Source organism: Lissotriton vulgaris, unplaced genomic scaffold (assembly GCF_964263255.1).
Source record: "Lissotriton vulgaris unplaced genomic scaffold, aLisVul1.2 SCAFFOLD_1187, whole genome shotgun sequence".
NCBI lineage: Eukaryota > Metazoa > Chordata > Amphibia > Caudata > Salamandridae > Lissotriton > Lissotriton vulgaris.
Genome location: NW_028253979.1, coordinates 320,212 through 335,545, shown reverse-complemented (window position 1 = coordinate 335,545; position 15,334 = coordinate 320,212). Strand labels below are relative to the sequence as shown.

The following is a 15,334-nucleotide window of genomic DNA, read 5'->3' as shown; positions in this document are numbered from 1 at the left end:
AAAAATTTCGGTATTTGCTCCTGTGTCTTCTGTTGTGTCATTTGGTATCACGGATCAGTTACAATTTTATTGATGAAGCAGTGATCATGTCCATACATGATCTAATATATTTTGATCTTATGTATGATAATGTAATCTGAGGGTCATGGGGCGGCTCCTCCATTAGGGTGGAGGAGCCTCAGCACCCCCCTCCCCCCCACTGCGAGCAGGGCAAATCTAAAATTAAAATAGTAATATAATTACTTTACAACCATTTTATTTTTCATGCTGTCAACCCAAGTTGGGTCTGAGGATGGAGTGGGTCCTTGATTCTGATTGGCACCACCAGGGAGGAGTAATGGAACTGGTTACCACTCCATGTGTGCATTTTGGTTTGGCCGGCTATGTTGTGATGGGCAACCCAACATGTGCAGTTTCTACCTCTCCAACCCAAGCAGTGTTATACAGCCGGGTGGAGAGCAGAAGCAGGCAGACAATGTCTCAAGAAGAGCAGAGCCAGCCCAGCACATCTAATCCTAGTACTTTTCTCTTGGGTTAATGCATGCTGGTTAAAAGCATGAGAGGTGAGTCTGGATTGGTATGGGCAGTTGGCTCTAGGAGTCAGCGCTCAGAGCCATGAACTGTTGGGACCAGAGATGAATACCGAGACAGTGGTAAGTACAGTTGTTCATAACACATGCGAGAGAGGAGGAGGTAAGCTGCCAAACACCCTCCTGGGAAGACCAAGTTACCACAATAAGTATGGCAGCTATAGGTAGAACAGGCAATTAGTAGGGCGGTGGAATGAGAGCAATGATTCACACCACCGTAAAAAGACAGGCAAACATGTTTCCTCCCATCCTAGAAGCCCATACTGCCCTGGGGCATTCCTTGGGGCCCAGGATCCCTAACTTCCTCTTGGGGGGCCTATTTTCTGGATATTTGGCGAGAAGGGAAAATAGTGAAAAGTAAGAAAATACGAATGTGCTCAAGTGAGTCCTACCTGAAACGCACAATGAGAACAACCCCAGATCATAGGGGACACCAGCTTCTTAGTGAGGGGGACGGTGTCCTTTGTAGTCACACATTCATAAAAAGTCCCTCCATTCAGGTTAACCAGCTCGACAACTCCTCTTCCCCACTAGTACCACAGCTCCAGCAGTTTTTACCTTACCTACTGTACCCACTAATAAATGCAAATAGCGGGATACATGAAGGCCTTTTAACTAACCTATCTGGATCCTCTATTGTCCAGTAGCTTTTATATTAGCTCCAGTCTAACATGAGGTTGAGTCTGCCCTGGAGGCATTGTCCTTCCAAGGTGGGGAGAGGTTGCATATGATAAAGCATGACACAATTTAGTGTGTAAGGCTTTCTGTTCTATAGGGATGACCCTCCCTCCCTTTAGCACTTACACAGGGATCCTGTGACTGTCCAAGTGGGACCTTTTGTTTGTTTGTCGCAAGGCAGGAATACCATTTGCATATTCTACCTATAGCTGTCGTACTTATTGTGGTAACTTTGTAGCTGCTGTTTTATCCCTAATTACACGTTTATTTGGCCTCAATGACAGCACTTTGAGAAGCTCGCACTGCCTTAAGCTTCAACGCTAGAGCTCTCAAATGTGGCCTGCTATAAACACCGGGCCCGATTCACAGAACTAACTTAAGACAAAATCCTAAACTTACTACTTTTGGTATTCACAGAAGTTAGGATTTTGTCTTAAGTTTGTCTTAAGACAGACTTAAGACAGACCTAAGTTAGGATTTTGTCTTAAGTCTGTCTTAAGTCTGTCTTAAAACAAACTTAAGACAAAATCCTAACTTCTGTGAATACCAAAAGTAGTAAGTTTAGGATTTTGTCTTAAGTTAGTTCTGTGAATCGGGCCCACTGTTTAAAACGAACCACCATTGAGAGCTTTGGCGTTGAACCCATGGACGTCATTTAGAAGTCGCCAGGAGTTGCATCTGCAAAAATTGGCTTGTCCCTTGCGACCTCTAGCCTCAGAGGTGGCAAAATCAATGCCAGGAACACAGGGAAGCTCGCTCTATGGGCGCTATGTCTGCACTTTCCTTGTTTTCTGTATATAAAAAGAATATATATTACACTAGTGAATAACAAAAAATAAACCATTATTCACTATTAGTGTAATGAAAATAGAGTACAATAGGTTGGAATGTGATCCTCCCTAGCATCTGTGCTAGGTACATATGTTTTTAAATATAACATGTGTGTGCTTGCAGGTGAGATTGTGTGTGTGTGGGTGTGTGTGTGTGTGGGTGTGTGTTTGTGTGTGTGTGCAAAGAGTATGTGTGAATGTTTGTGTATGTCTAAGCATGTGTGCATGAGTTAAGTAAAGGTCCAGTGACATGGAATGCGGCTTCTGTTACATGAATTGACGCCCATGGTTGAGCCTAAGGGCATTGGTGGTTTCTACTGGTGCCTGTCAGAGGGTCAGATGTTCGTCCCACCACTTTTATTTGTCAGCAGCCAACTCTGCTGAGGAATGTATTTGTGCTATTAGGTAGTAATTACTGTTATGAGCATAACGTGTGCAAACCTTTAGACTAATGAAAATAGAGTAAAATAGGCTGGAATGTGATCCTCCCTAGCATCTGTGCTAGGTACACATGTTTTTAAATATAACATGTGTGTGCTTGCAGGTGAGATTGTGTGTGTGTGTGTGTGTGTGTGTGTGTGGGTGTGTGTGTGGGTGTGTGTGTTTGTGTGTGTGTGCAAAGAGTATGTGTGAATGTTTGTGTATGTCTAAGCATGTGTGCATGAGTTAAGTAAAGGTCCAGTGACATGGAATGTGGCTTCTGTTACATGAATTGACGCCCATGGTTGAGCCTAAGGGCATTGGTGGTTTCTACTGGTGCCTGTCAGAGGGTCAGATGTTCGTCCCACCACTTTTATTTGTCAGCAGCCAACTCTGCTGAGGAATGTATTTGTGCTATTAGATAGTAATTACTGTTATCAGCATAACATGTGCAAACCTTTTTGACATTGTCGATGCTATGCTTGCTCTATTGACTCATGCCTGCTTTTGGATGTATGTAGAGATTGGGGGAACGTTCATCTTTGCATGTTCCTGAACGTGTCAAGGTCTCAAACTCTGCAATGCATGGTCCGTTGTATTTATTTGCTTTCTTTTGGATTTAAAGGGCCTCTGGGAGGAAGACCGAAAAATTTACTGTCTCTGTGAATGTGGCATCAGAAAGCAAAGTGACCTTTGAGCTGATCTACGAGGAGCTGCTAAAGCGCCATCTCGGCAAATACGAATTGATCCTAAAAGTCAAACCCAAGCAACTTATAAACCACTTTGAGGTAAGCGATGCTGCAGTTTCTACTTTACATTGTTCTTATCATTTTCGGCAGGGTCACAGGTTTGTGGGGAAAAAACATGATTTAGCCGTTTATGCATTTATGTGCCTTAATGCCAAATAGTCAATACATTGGTTGCCCTGGTTCCAGTTACCCTTGTGATATGGGTTTGGCAGCTATTACAAGCTCATCCTTCACATGCTTGACACACATATGGGAACACATTTTCAGACATACTTGTCCAATAATAATCCACATTTCTAAAGCGCGAACAATCGCCCGTAAGGGTCTCTAGGCGCTGGGGGCCGTCGGGAAGATTAAGTAGTTATTGCCCAGAGTCACATGGTGCTGGGCTAATCTGTGCCGGCGCTGGGGTTGGAACCGTGATCTCCAGATTCCAGCGTCAGTCACCCTGGCCGCGGCGCCACACCTCGTCCAATATCATCTCGGTGATCTCAGAAAGTAACCGAGTCTCTCTTTTGGCGGAGGCCAACGTAGCCTGCAGCAACAAGAAGACAATGTTTCATGCCAATTGCTCCTATTTGGTTAGTTCTGAGACACTAATATAATTCATGTTGATCCAGCGCTCCTAATGAAAAACTGTCTCGCAAACACTACCCATCTCTACAATACTCACCATTAATCATGAAACACTACTAAGGCCCATAAACTAAAGAGACAATTTTGAGCGACTGAATCATGTGACCTAATTAATCAGAACTATTCACAAAACTATTTACAAATTTATATACAACTGCAGCTTATCATTTTTTACCATGGTTTTTGATCATATGACATTTAATTAAGTCACTAAGGAGAATGGATCTAATCATGATAACTAGACCATGAGTAAACAAGACCAGCTTGTCATTTCAAAAATCTAATTTATTTAGCTTTATTATATTCAAGGAAGAGCATTTTTATTCAAAATTCATTATTTTATTAGCAAAGTGAAAGCATAATTCAAGGAAAGGCACATTAGTCTGACATTTCAAAAGGTAAATCATTCAGCATGAATTAAAGCAAATAAAAGTTTCCATTCCCTAAATTCTATTTCCCTGTCTAAAACTCTCTTCACCTAAAGAATAATTAATAAAGACTGCTGTCCTTACGTGCACCAAAAGTCCATCAGCACGTCATTCAGAAATTGGGAAGCAAGAGCCCCCTCCTGCCTGTAGGGCCAGATTTTATACCTTTCTAACTAGCTAATCTTCTCAAAAAGTGTTCTTTTTCGTTGCGATCAGAGTTCCCATTGGCTGACTTATGTCAGACCATCCATGCCATCACCGCTTTCAAACCAAGAACGGGCTCTTCTTTAGCCCTATTGTTTGTGTTATTTCGCTTCCTCGAAAATGTTTCAAAATGAGTTCATTTGAGTTACAATTCTCAGCTTCCTTACTTTGGCAATCCTGCCACTTCCTGTCCTTGGACAAAACTCCATGAGCACAATATGCACGTCTTTTATTCAACAGTAATTTCTGTCAAAATCGTCAACGTGGTAAAACTTTCCACTTCTCGAGTATGCAAGGCTCCTCTCTGGACAGGTTTCAAAACGCCATCTTTTTGTAGGCCCAAAAGGCCTCTCAGGAAACTAGTATTTAAACAAACACAAAACAGTAATTAATTAGAGAATTGAGACCCATTCTGTTACCCACCCCCTCTTCTAATTATTAACCGGGTTAATTATGTTACCTAGCCAAAGCACAAAAAGTAGCTTAATATTAACCTTCTTCTTTCAGGCCATAACGATTCTCCATGAGCTTTTGCCACAGAAAATACACGACAAAACATATTGCACACAAATAATATAGCACATGCCATTAATTAAACAGCCGCACTTAATACTGACAAAGTCAATAGACAAGGTTAGTTTATTATTTTTCCACGTACTTGCAAATGCAACATAGAAGCACATTAGTCCCGCATGTAGTGTCTGCAATTTTAAAACTAAGTTGGTTATTTATTTCAACACATGCTATTAGTACTGTTATACTTATTATGGAAGTTTAACTTTGCGAGCTTGAACGAAATCTCATTCAACATCTCGCTCCATCAACTCCTTCATTTGGTGATTTCATAATCACCAAAGCACACCCAAAAATTTTCTGGAAATGTTTTATCTATATTGACCATGTTTTGAACATTCACTGTATTAGTATTTCTAAACCTTTGATTCAGCAGTCTGTCTGTAACTCCCATATTGAGCTCTACGCATCTCTTCCAGTTCTGTTTCCTTCTCTCGTTCCTCTCTGAGCTTATAAATTCTTTTCTTTTCCTTCACATATTTCTTTCTCTTATGTATCATGCAACTAATTTTTAGTAAAAGTGTCACTATAACTATAACTATTACAGGATAAAGTATTTTACCAATGATTGAACTACCAATCTCGTGAAACCAGTTTTTGATTGCTGCAAATCTTTTGCTCAAGCTTTCAGAAAAATTATCTTCTTCTAAGGGTTCTATCTCTGAGTGTAATTCTTTAATATTTCTAATAAACATCTCTATGTTCTGGCTCTTATCTGGAATATAAGTACAGCAATGCTGGACATGTAAAATTCCACAAACTCCTCCCTCTTTTGCTAGCAGAATGTCTAGAGCAAGACGGTTCTGCTTAACCATTGAGCGCATGGCAATAATCTCAGTATCAACTAATTGAAAACAACTTGCAGTATCTGTTGACAATCTGTCCACAATTGTAGACACTTTTTTTATTTGCATTCAGGGTTATTCCCACCATAGGTATAATTTCACCAAATATATCTCCCAAAATTTCTGAAAAAATTTCCCTCTTGTACCTATTCAGGTGTTTGCCAATTTCAAATTAACCTTCTGAATTTCTATCTATGTGAAAAATCTTTGGAAAAACTAAACCAATATAACATGTCCCGTACCAGTGGTCAGGAAGACTGAAGTAAGCTTTATTCCCACAAACAAAATAAATTCCAGGAAAAATTGGGTCTTTTCTTCCTTTAAATCCCCACCCTCCTAAGATACGATAGGTATCTTCACATTGACTAGCGCCTACAAAATAATTATCAAATTGTGTGTTATCTCTCCTTATGCAAAGCTTTCCACTAACAGGTTTATCTATGTGTATTGCTACATTTTCATTTCTGCCATTAAGCTTTTCATCCTCACTCTGCCAAAACTTAGATTTAGTTTGTTTCAGCATCTTGGTCCTTTTGTAAATCGCTCTTCTCTCCTCAACCATGTTTAAGAGAGACTTTTCTTCTGTTCTCAATTTACATGTTAAATTGTTTCTAAAAGCGTATTCATATGTGAGTTCATTAGTCACTATGAAAAATTCATCTGCTTAGCATGTTTTAGTTTATTTAAGCTATTGTCAATCTTTAAATTTGCAAAAATCTCATCATAGTCTGAGTAATAATACTCCAGGCGTCCAGTTTTATCAAACAAAGTAGCTATTACGCTACAAGTAGTACCATAAGTGAGGGGAAGCATATTATATGTAACCCCTTCCGAAACTGAAGCAGGAAGTTTCAAACAGATGTAGCAGTCTTTCACATTCATCACCTTAACATATTCAGATAAAAGTCTCGAAAAGGTATTACTAGAAAAAACACCAACAGATCTATCTTGGTGGATCTCTGGTTTGTGCTCAATGACTCTATTAGTCTTACCTACTACATCATGAATAACTTGTTTAGTCTCAGCTTTACTAGTCATATTAGCTTTGTACATTTCTTTGTCAATCCCAAATGGGAAAATGACAGCTAAAATTAGCCAAACCAAAATTATTAGAATCACACAAATAGAAGACATTTTGCAACATCTTCTTAAAATAGAGCATCTCGAATTATTGTTAGAATTAGGCATCTTTTACTTAAAACAAGAGCCTTTCAGAAAAAAACAAAAACAAAAATGTAAAAAAATCACTAAATATACCCCCCTTATTTTCTTTTTTTTAAATTAAAGAATCCTCTAACATCTTTTCTTCGACCTTACGTCTTACATCAACGTGTTTTTCCAGCTAACACAATTTCTTCGACCTTGTGTCACCTACAGCTTCAACCTAATGTGAAAACAAGCTCAATCAATGTCACTAGTGTCATCTAACTCTTCTTGGCTACTACTGCTTACTTCCACCACTGGTGGGATAATTATATACGTCCACTAAGGAGACTTGTACTTTTGATTAGGCTTTAACACTCTCTTTGCTCTACTGCTAATCACTTCTATTTTCTTTCCTGCTTGACTATTCTTTTCTAAATCACTTTTCTGACTTGAAATTTCGTCAACCTGTTCTTTTGATTTATTCACTAATTTGAATTTCAGGCCTTCATTTTCATTTGGCCCATTATCTCCTTTTCTTGAGTTTCTTCTTTGGCTCAGTTTGATTACACTCAACTCTCCAGGCTCTTTTGACATTGGATTCATCATCACTTTCATCTGTTTCGCTTTCTGTGAAATCAGCTTTAGATTCAGGCACTTCTTTACTCGGCAGCTTCACTCTGTTGGGAACATCATCCTTATAGCTGGTACTCGGTAATTCGTCTTCTTCTTCTTCTTGAATTACTTCCAATCCACCAGTTTCAGAATTTTCGTCCCTTCTTCCAGAGCTTAAAAACTGCTTTTCAATACTCTCCTGATCTTGATTCACTTCTAGAGCAGACTCTTTTTCTGCTTCTTTTTCTAGCAGATCTTCTTCTTTGTCAGAGTCTACTACCCCGATTTCTAGATCTTTTTCATTCAAAGCCTCATTCGCATTTGAATCTTCCAGATGTCGACTTTCTTGTCGATCTTCAGGATCTGGATTTCTTTCAGGTTCTTTTTCAGAATCTGAATCAGTTGTTGTGTCACTTTCTTCGTCAGGATTCTCAGGTGGTGGTACTCGAATGGTATGACTTGCATGAATGCCACCTGGTTACCAGACAATTTCTTCTTCGATGAACTTTTGTTCTCACCCAGTCTCCTGGCAAACGATTATGAGCCTGTTCTTTTTCTCTTGTAAGTACTTCAGTTCCTACCTGATGGAACACAGAAGTCACTACATCAGACAAATTCTTACAGTAATCCATAATTCCACTATCAATAATGCTAAGCACTTTACCTACTGGAACAAATGCCTGTCTCATTACTCTGCCCATCAATATTTCATGAGGGCTTAGACCATTTTTTCTATCTGGAGTACTTCTCAAAGACATCAAGACAAGTGGAAGTGCATCAGTCCACTTCATTCCTGTAGCCAAGCACATTTTAGCAAGCCTATTCTTGATTGTACCATTGACTTGCTCAACAACACCTGACGCTTCTGGTCTGTAAGCACAGTGCAGCTTTTGTTTTATACCGAGTGCTTCACAAATCATCTGTAACAATCTGTTTTAAAAATGTGTGCCGCGATCAGTCTCGACCGTCACTGGAAATCCATACCTAGGTATGATCTCCCTCAAAAGCAATTTTGCCACAGTAACTGAATCATTATGGTGAGTTGGAAACACTTCCACCCATCTTGAAAACAGACATATAATTGCTAAGACATATCTCAATCTGTTGTGTGGAGTCATATCAATGAAATCCATCTGTAACCTGGTGAAAGGACCACCCTCCCGTCCTATGGTTCCCAAGCTTACAACTATCTTCCTGTTTCGATTGATCTGCTGGCAGATCAAACATCTCTGGCAAAAGGACTCTGCAATAATCCTGAACTTTGGATTAAACCATGTTTGCCTAAACAACCTAATCATTGAGTCTCTGCCTAAATGTCCTGGACCATGATACATTCGGGCCATGTCAGCAATCATGTAGTTTGGCATTACTGGTCTGTCATCTTTGTAAACCCAAATGCCATCTTCCTCTCGCTGTCTGCAACCTGCTTTTAACCATGTGTCTTTTTCCTCCTCATCTGCCTCATATTGTAAATCTTTTACTCCTTGCCATGTCTCAACTACAGATGTTAGCATAAGTAAGTTCAAAACATGTTCATTGTTTTTCTCCCGATTAATGGACATATTGTTTTTCGCACAGAACTTCGCAATTTCGTCAGCATATGCATTTCCCTTAGTCATATAATCATTTCCTTTTTGGTGTGCTGTACATTTTACCACAGCAATTTTCTCTGGCAACTGAATGCCATCAATCAATCTTTTAGTCAATTTTGCATTCCTGATAGGTGTTCCCGCAGAGGTTAAATAACTCATTTGAGACCAGAGCTGGCCATAGTCATGGACTACGCCATACCCATACTGACTATCAGTCACTATGGTAATTTTCAATCCAGTTGCTTTTTCACATGCACAAATTAAAGCAACCAATTCCGCTATTTGTGCTGAACGAATTCCTTTTAGACAAGAGGCTTCAACCACATCTGCAACTGTACAGACAGAATATGCTGCACTCAGAACACCTTGTTCTGTCCTCAAGCATGAGCCATCAACAAAGTAAACATAATCAGACTCAGGCAACGGATCATCTTTTATGTCCTGTCTAGGTTTTGTGCAATATTCTAAAACATCCAAGCATTCATGGTCAATATCATTCTCATTTCTGATTTATGTCACAGTACCATCAGGCAACAATGTGGAAGGATTTAAATTCACACATCTTGCAATAGACACGTTATCTGATCCCAGAATAACTTTTTCATATTTTGTCAATCTGTTACTCGTTAAATGCTGTGTCTTGCTTCTGGTAAGAAGAATCTCAACTGAATGGGGAACATATACTTTTACGGGAAACCCCATTATTATCCCTTCACTTTGCTCCAGACTCACACTTGTTGCAGCCACTGCTTTTAAGCAACCTGGCAATGCTTTTGCAACTGGGTCAAGAACTGCTGAGAAGTAAGCAATTGGCTTTCTCAGTTTCCCATGTCTCTGAATCAAAACTGATAATGCACATCCTTTCCTTTCACTGCAATACAGCTCAAATTCCTTTTCATAATCCGGCATTCCCAATGCTGGAGCTTCACACAAACTTCTTTTTAACTGCTCAAAAGCCTCTAACTCAGTTTCTGTTAAGGTAATCGGGTCTTTTATGTCTGCTTTTGTCAGTCTCTGTAATGGTTTCGCAATTACCGAAAATCCACTAATCCATTGACGAAAATAACCTACCATTCCTAGAAACATTCTGACTTGTCTCTGTGTTTTTGGAGGTTGCATTGCTTGGATCATTTTTATTCTTTCAATTGTCACTTGTCTAATTCCTTTTGCAATCCTGAGACCAAGATATTTTACTTCCTGTTTACAAAACTGTAATTTTGCAGGTGACACTTTATGTCCCTCATCTGCCAAATGATTCAAAAGAGTAATGGTATCTGTCACACAGTTGTCTCGTGTTTTTGCAGCAACAGAAGGTCGTCAATGTATTGCACTAATGTCGATTTACCAGGCACATCTAGATTTTCCAAGGATTTTTTTAGCAACTGATTAAAAATAGATGGACTTTCTGTATACCCTTGAGGGATACGACACCATGCTAAAATACGCTCTTGAAATCTGAACGCAAAAATCTGTTGCCTTTCTGGATGCAATGGAACAGTAAAGAATGCATTGCAAAGATCTATAGCTGTATACCATTCTGCATCATGCGGAATCTGGTAAAGAATTACCGCTGGATTTGGTACGACTGGGCAACATGGAACAACTATTTGATTAACCTTTCTCAGGTCCTGAACAATTCGGAAAGTTCTGTTTGGCTTTTTGATTCCCATAATTGGTGAATTACATGGACTGCTTTCAATTTCTTTCAAAACACCTTGCTTTATGATTTTTTCAATTACAGGTATGACACCTTCAATAACTTCTGCTTTCATTTTATACTGAGGAATGTTTGGATAATTTGCTCCTTGTCTCACTGTTATTTTAACTGGGTCTACATGTTTCATTAAACCCATTTCATCTCCTGATAAATCCCAAACTTTAGTATTAACTGTCTCTTTTAATTCTTCGGGTAAATCATTTTTGTCAAAAGCAGGAAATAATTTACTTTATTCTGCTTCAACCATTAACATTGTTAATTTATCAAGGCCATCCTCCTCTTCTGGAGTTTGAAGCTCAATACCATCAGGTGAGCAATATATTTTGCAGTTCCTTTTACAAAGGATGTCCCTCCCTAACAAGTTTACAGGACTGCTATCACAGACTACAAATCTATGTTTGTCTTTAAATTTGCCAATTTCAACTTTAACTGGTTCTGTTAAATCTGTTTTAATTTGTTGATTAGCTACGCCAACTACTTGGATGGTGTCACCAGAGAGAAGCAGGTTTTCTATATTCACTGATCTAACAGTAGAACGGGTAGCACCTGTGTCCACTAGAAAAGTGATTTCTACATCATTCACTTTACCATTTATAAATGGACCAGACTGATCTACCTCAAGAGTGGCTCCAAGCACACACTCTGCCTCCTCTCTCAGGCACCGTCATAAGTAATCCTCAGACTCACTTCCATCATTCTCTTTCAACCAATATTGTTGAGAAACATTCAACACATTCTCTCTTGGTGATCTGTTTACCTGTTCACCTCCGCAGAATCCTGTTTCAGAATTGTATCTCTGCACATTAACACAATTTGGAAGTGGCAGTTGTGGAATCTGACTCACTAACTGTCGCTGTAGCTGTTGCTGCTGATTTACTTCGTTTAATTGTCGCTGTAGCTGTTGCTGCTGATTTATCTCATTCTGCATCTGTGGATTTAATGATGTATTTTTGAAATTTCTGGGCGGATTTTTACACTCACGCTTCCAGTGTCCAATTTTGCCGCAATTAAAACATGGAAGTTTCTGCTTAAGTTCTTCAATATTACCTGTTAATTTTGGCTTATTAAAATTACCTTTAAATTTCCCTTGATTCAGGTTAACATTTTTGTTTTCTAAAGTTGCAATTTGTTGTTCAGCCACTTTCACGTGTGCCCACATTGCTTTTTCTTTCAGCTTCTTTTGCTTAGGATCTATCTCATCACTGCAGCATTTTGCTTTCCTCAGGATGCCATCAAATGAGAGTGATTGCCAACCAACTATTGCTGATCTAATCATCTCACCAATTTCAGGTTTTAAGCCATATACATATCTGTATATAAGATGGCTCATATCCTTCTCACTCAGCTTCTCATAACAACTGTATTGTTTAAATACCAGCAGTAATCTTTCATAGAAGGAATGTACTGATTCTTTTGGCTCCTGATTTGTTTTGTCAATTTTAATCCAATCTACTTCTTTTGGGGGAATCTTGTTTTTCAACCCCACAATCACTTTATCATACAGATTTAGAACATCAGGTGAAGGTGCACCTGTTACTTTATCTCGAGCAGGTTCTTCTTTGGGCCAATCTATAGAAATTTTACATTCTGTCCAAAGATCTGAAGGAACAACAATGTCAAAGAATCCATCAAGATCAATCCCCAGAACCTTTGAGACCTTAACAAATCTCTCTACCTGTCGATACCATTCATCAGGTTTTTCTCTTAGTCTGGGAACATAATTTGTAAACAGCAAGATGTCCTGTCTTGTCCATGGAACATGAGCATACCCTCCGCCAGCTATTTCTCTCATGGGAAACTCAGTTGTAACTTCCCCTCTTTCTCTTTTGTCTTCCTCTCTTTTCTTTGTCCATTTCACTCTCCATTTGCTTAATTCACCTAATCTTTTTAGAAACACTATTAATTCTTTTTTATGAATTATCCTTCCTGTGGTGTTCATGTTTTCAATATCTTTTTCAGAGAAATCTACTCTGTAATGTTTCTGCAAAATTTTCTGTCTACTTAAATCTATTTCTAATTCAGCAGCCATTTCTTCTAACTGATCATATTTGGTTTTCGTTTTCCATTGTATGCTTTTGCAAATGAACAACAATTCATCATCTTGATATAACTTTAAACTGTCAGGTCCAATTGTGCCAATGATTAATTCCTCTAAATCTGCTTTCAATATTGTAACATCAAGTAATTTAAATTCTGGGGGCTGTGGAGTTCGTGTTAAATCTATATTACTTATGCTCTTTTCTGGAGATCCAGAATCAGAACCTGCAACAGTTGGAGATTGATCATTTGAAAAACTTTGATTAAAAGTTAAGTCTGGCATCCTTTTCTCTCTGTGAATTTCTGATAAATCTGAATAACATTTTTCAGCTACTCTCTGAATTTCTGCATTTAAAGGGACAGTCAAAGCTGAATGTCTAATTTCTTTTTGATCAAAAACTGGAAGAACAGATCCAATAGTTACTGGTACCGTTACTGCTTCCATGCCTTTAGTTAACTGCTGTATTAATTCTTCCTTTGATCTTAAATATTCTGAAATATCTGGAATATCCTCAAGTCTTCCTGTGTTTTTTACATTTCCTGGGATTTCATTTCCCTGAACTAGAGATTCAGATGTACTTGAATTAGTTCTTGTTTCTACTCTTTCAGGAATTTTTGCATTATTATGATTTAATCTAAGTGGAGACTCATCATTAATTTCTCTAGGAGGAGCACTTGGAGAAGTTCCTTGAGGAATTCTCGGGGTAGACCATGAACAAACTGGTTGATAAGGTGGCGGGCGTTTTGTCTTTGTAATGTAAATCTCTTCTAAAACTGGATCTTCTAATTCACTATCTTCAGCAATATTATTTTTCTTTGCAGAATTCTTTTGACTTATTTCCTCACCAAATCTTGCTGGGTACAAACCATCACACATATTAGCCCGTCTCCAACGACGCAAATCTCTCTTCATGAGTTTCTCGATTAATGTCTAATTTAGTGCCTCTTGTTACACCTCTGTTTTCTCGTTCTAATTCAAACATCTCATCCTCCCATTCAGCTAAAGCCTCAAATTGTATAGGTCTGGGTTTTGGTACGAGAGACATCAATTTTTCTCTCAAGTTTTTCAACACCTTAATGTTAAATGACCCATCTTCCGGCCATGCCAAAACACCATCATCTTTAGTATATTCCATCCAATTCTCCATCCAAAGGCAAGTATGATAACCATATTCACCTTCCATATAGGCTGCAGGTGTTTTGTACTTATGAAGTAATTTTCCACCTCGTGTTTCAATTTTCTTGTCACTTTTGAAAATATTTTTTAATTTCTGAAACCATGTAGGCTTCTTTTCATCTTACATGTAATAATAACTCATGTTTTTAAACAAATCCGCTTACTTCAAAAAGATCGTAAATATTTTCTTGTTGTCCGCTATTCTAGCCAATCCATGCGCGAAACTTACCAACAAGCCAATCAGTTTAAGCCACGTCAATACTCTGTTCAGCCAATAGAATTACTGAATTTCAGAATGAGCCAATCAGGTACAAGCCTGCCAAGTCACATGAGCCAATCAGTGCGCGAATACTGTGACGTATGCTAGCCAATCACAGCGCGAACCCTGTGACGTACGCTGCCGCTGCAGCTTCACTGTCTCCGTTCCACTCCTTGAACTGACCCCTCCTTTACAAAATATTTTCACAGCGCCATATTTTTCCAAAACTTTCAATGGAATTCAGTTAGTAACTTCACATAAACAAACCATTTGTCTGTTTCACAAAAATAAAGAGATAGCTTTTTCAATCATACAAGTATTCTTTCGCATGAAATAGACAACTCTATTTTCACAGAATATTTGAATTCGTTGATAGAAACAAGTAGCCTTGTTCTACCCTTCTAGCACATGCAATCAAACGGAAAAAATCCCTAACCATTCATACATGAAATTTTTGGTAGGACTTTAACCCGCCAATAAAAATCCTCACTTCTCAGTAAGAATAGACAACGCTTCCTTACCCTTCACTCAAGCTTGGATAAATTCTACTACTCTTTTCGCAATGAATTTTAAAACAGGACAGTTGTTCCTGTACTCGAAAGCTATGATTTCATAGACAATCCTCACTATACATTCAACCTAACACACCTAGGATCCCTAAACTTGTGCTGTACGTCCACAAAACCTGTGATATATGTCAATACCACTATTTTGAAACAGAACAAATGCACTGTGTAACCTCACTTGTCACACTTAACTTTTTTCCGGCAAACCAGGAATTTTCACACTACTGGAAAAAACCTTTTGACTACATATAACAACTGAACAAACTTAACATGTT

At 38.6% G+C, this 15,334-nt stretch overlaps 1 protein-coding gene across 1 annotated transcript in view; it reads left to right on the top strand.

Annotated features, from left to right (window-relative positions):
* Positions 1-15,334, top strand: part of LOC147660703 (inter-alpha-trypsin inhibitor heavy chain H3-like) — a 234,398-nt gene that overhangs the window by 64,242 nt on the left and 154,822 nt on the right. Inside the window, exon 5 of the mRNA XM_086951524.1 lies at positions 3,144-3,306. Within this exon, the coding sequence (XP_086807650.1) occupies positions 3,144-3,306 (163 nt within the window). The remainder of the gene's footprint in view (positions 1-3,143; positions 3,307-15,334) is intronic.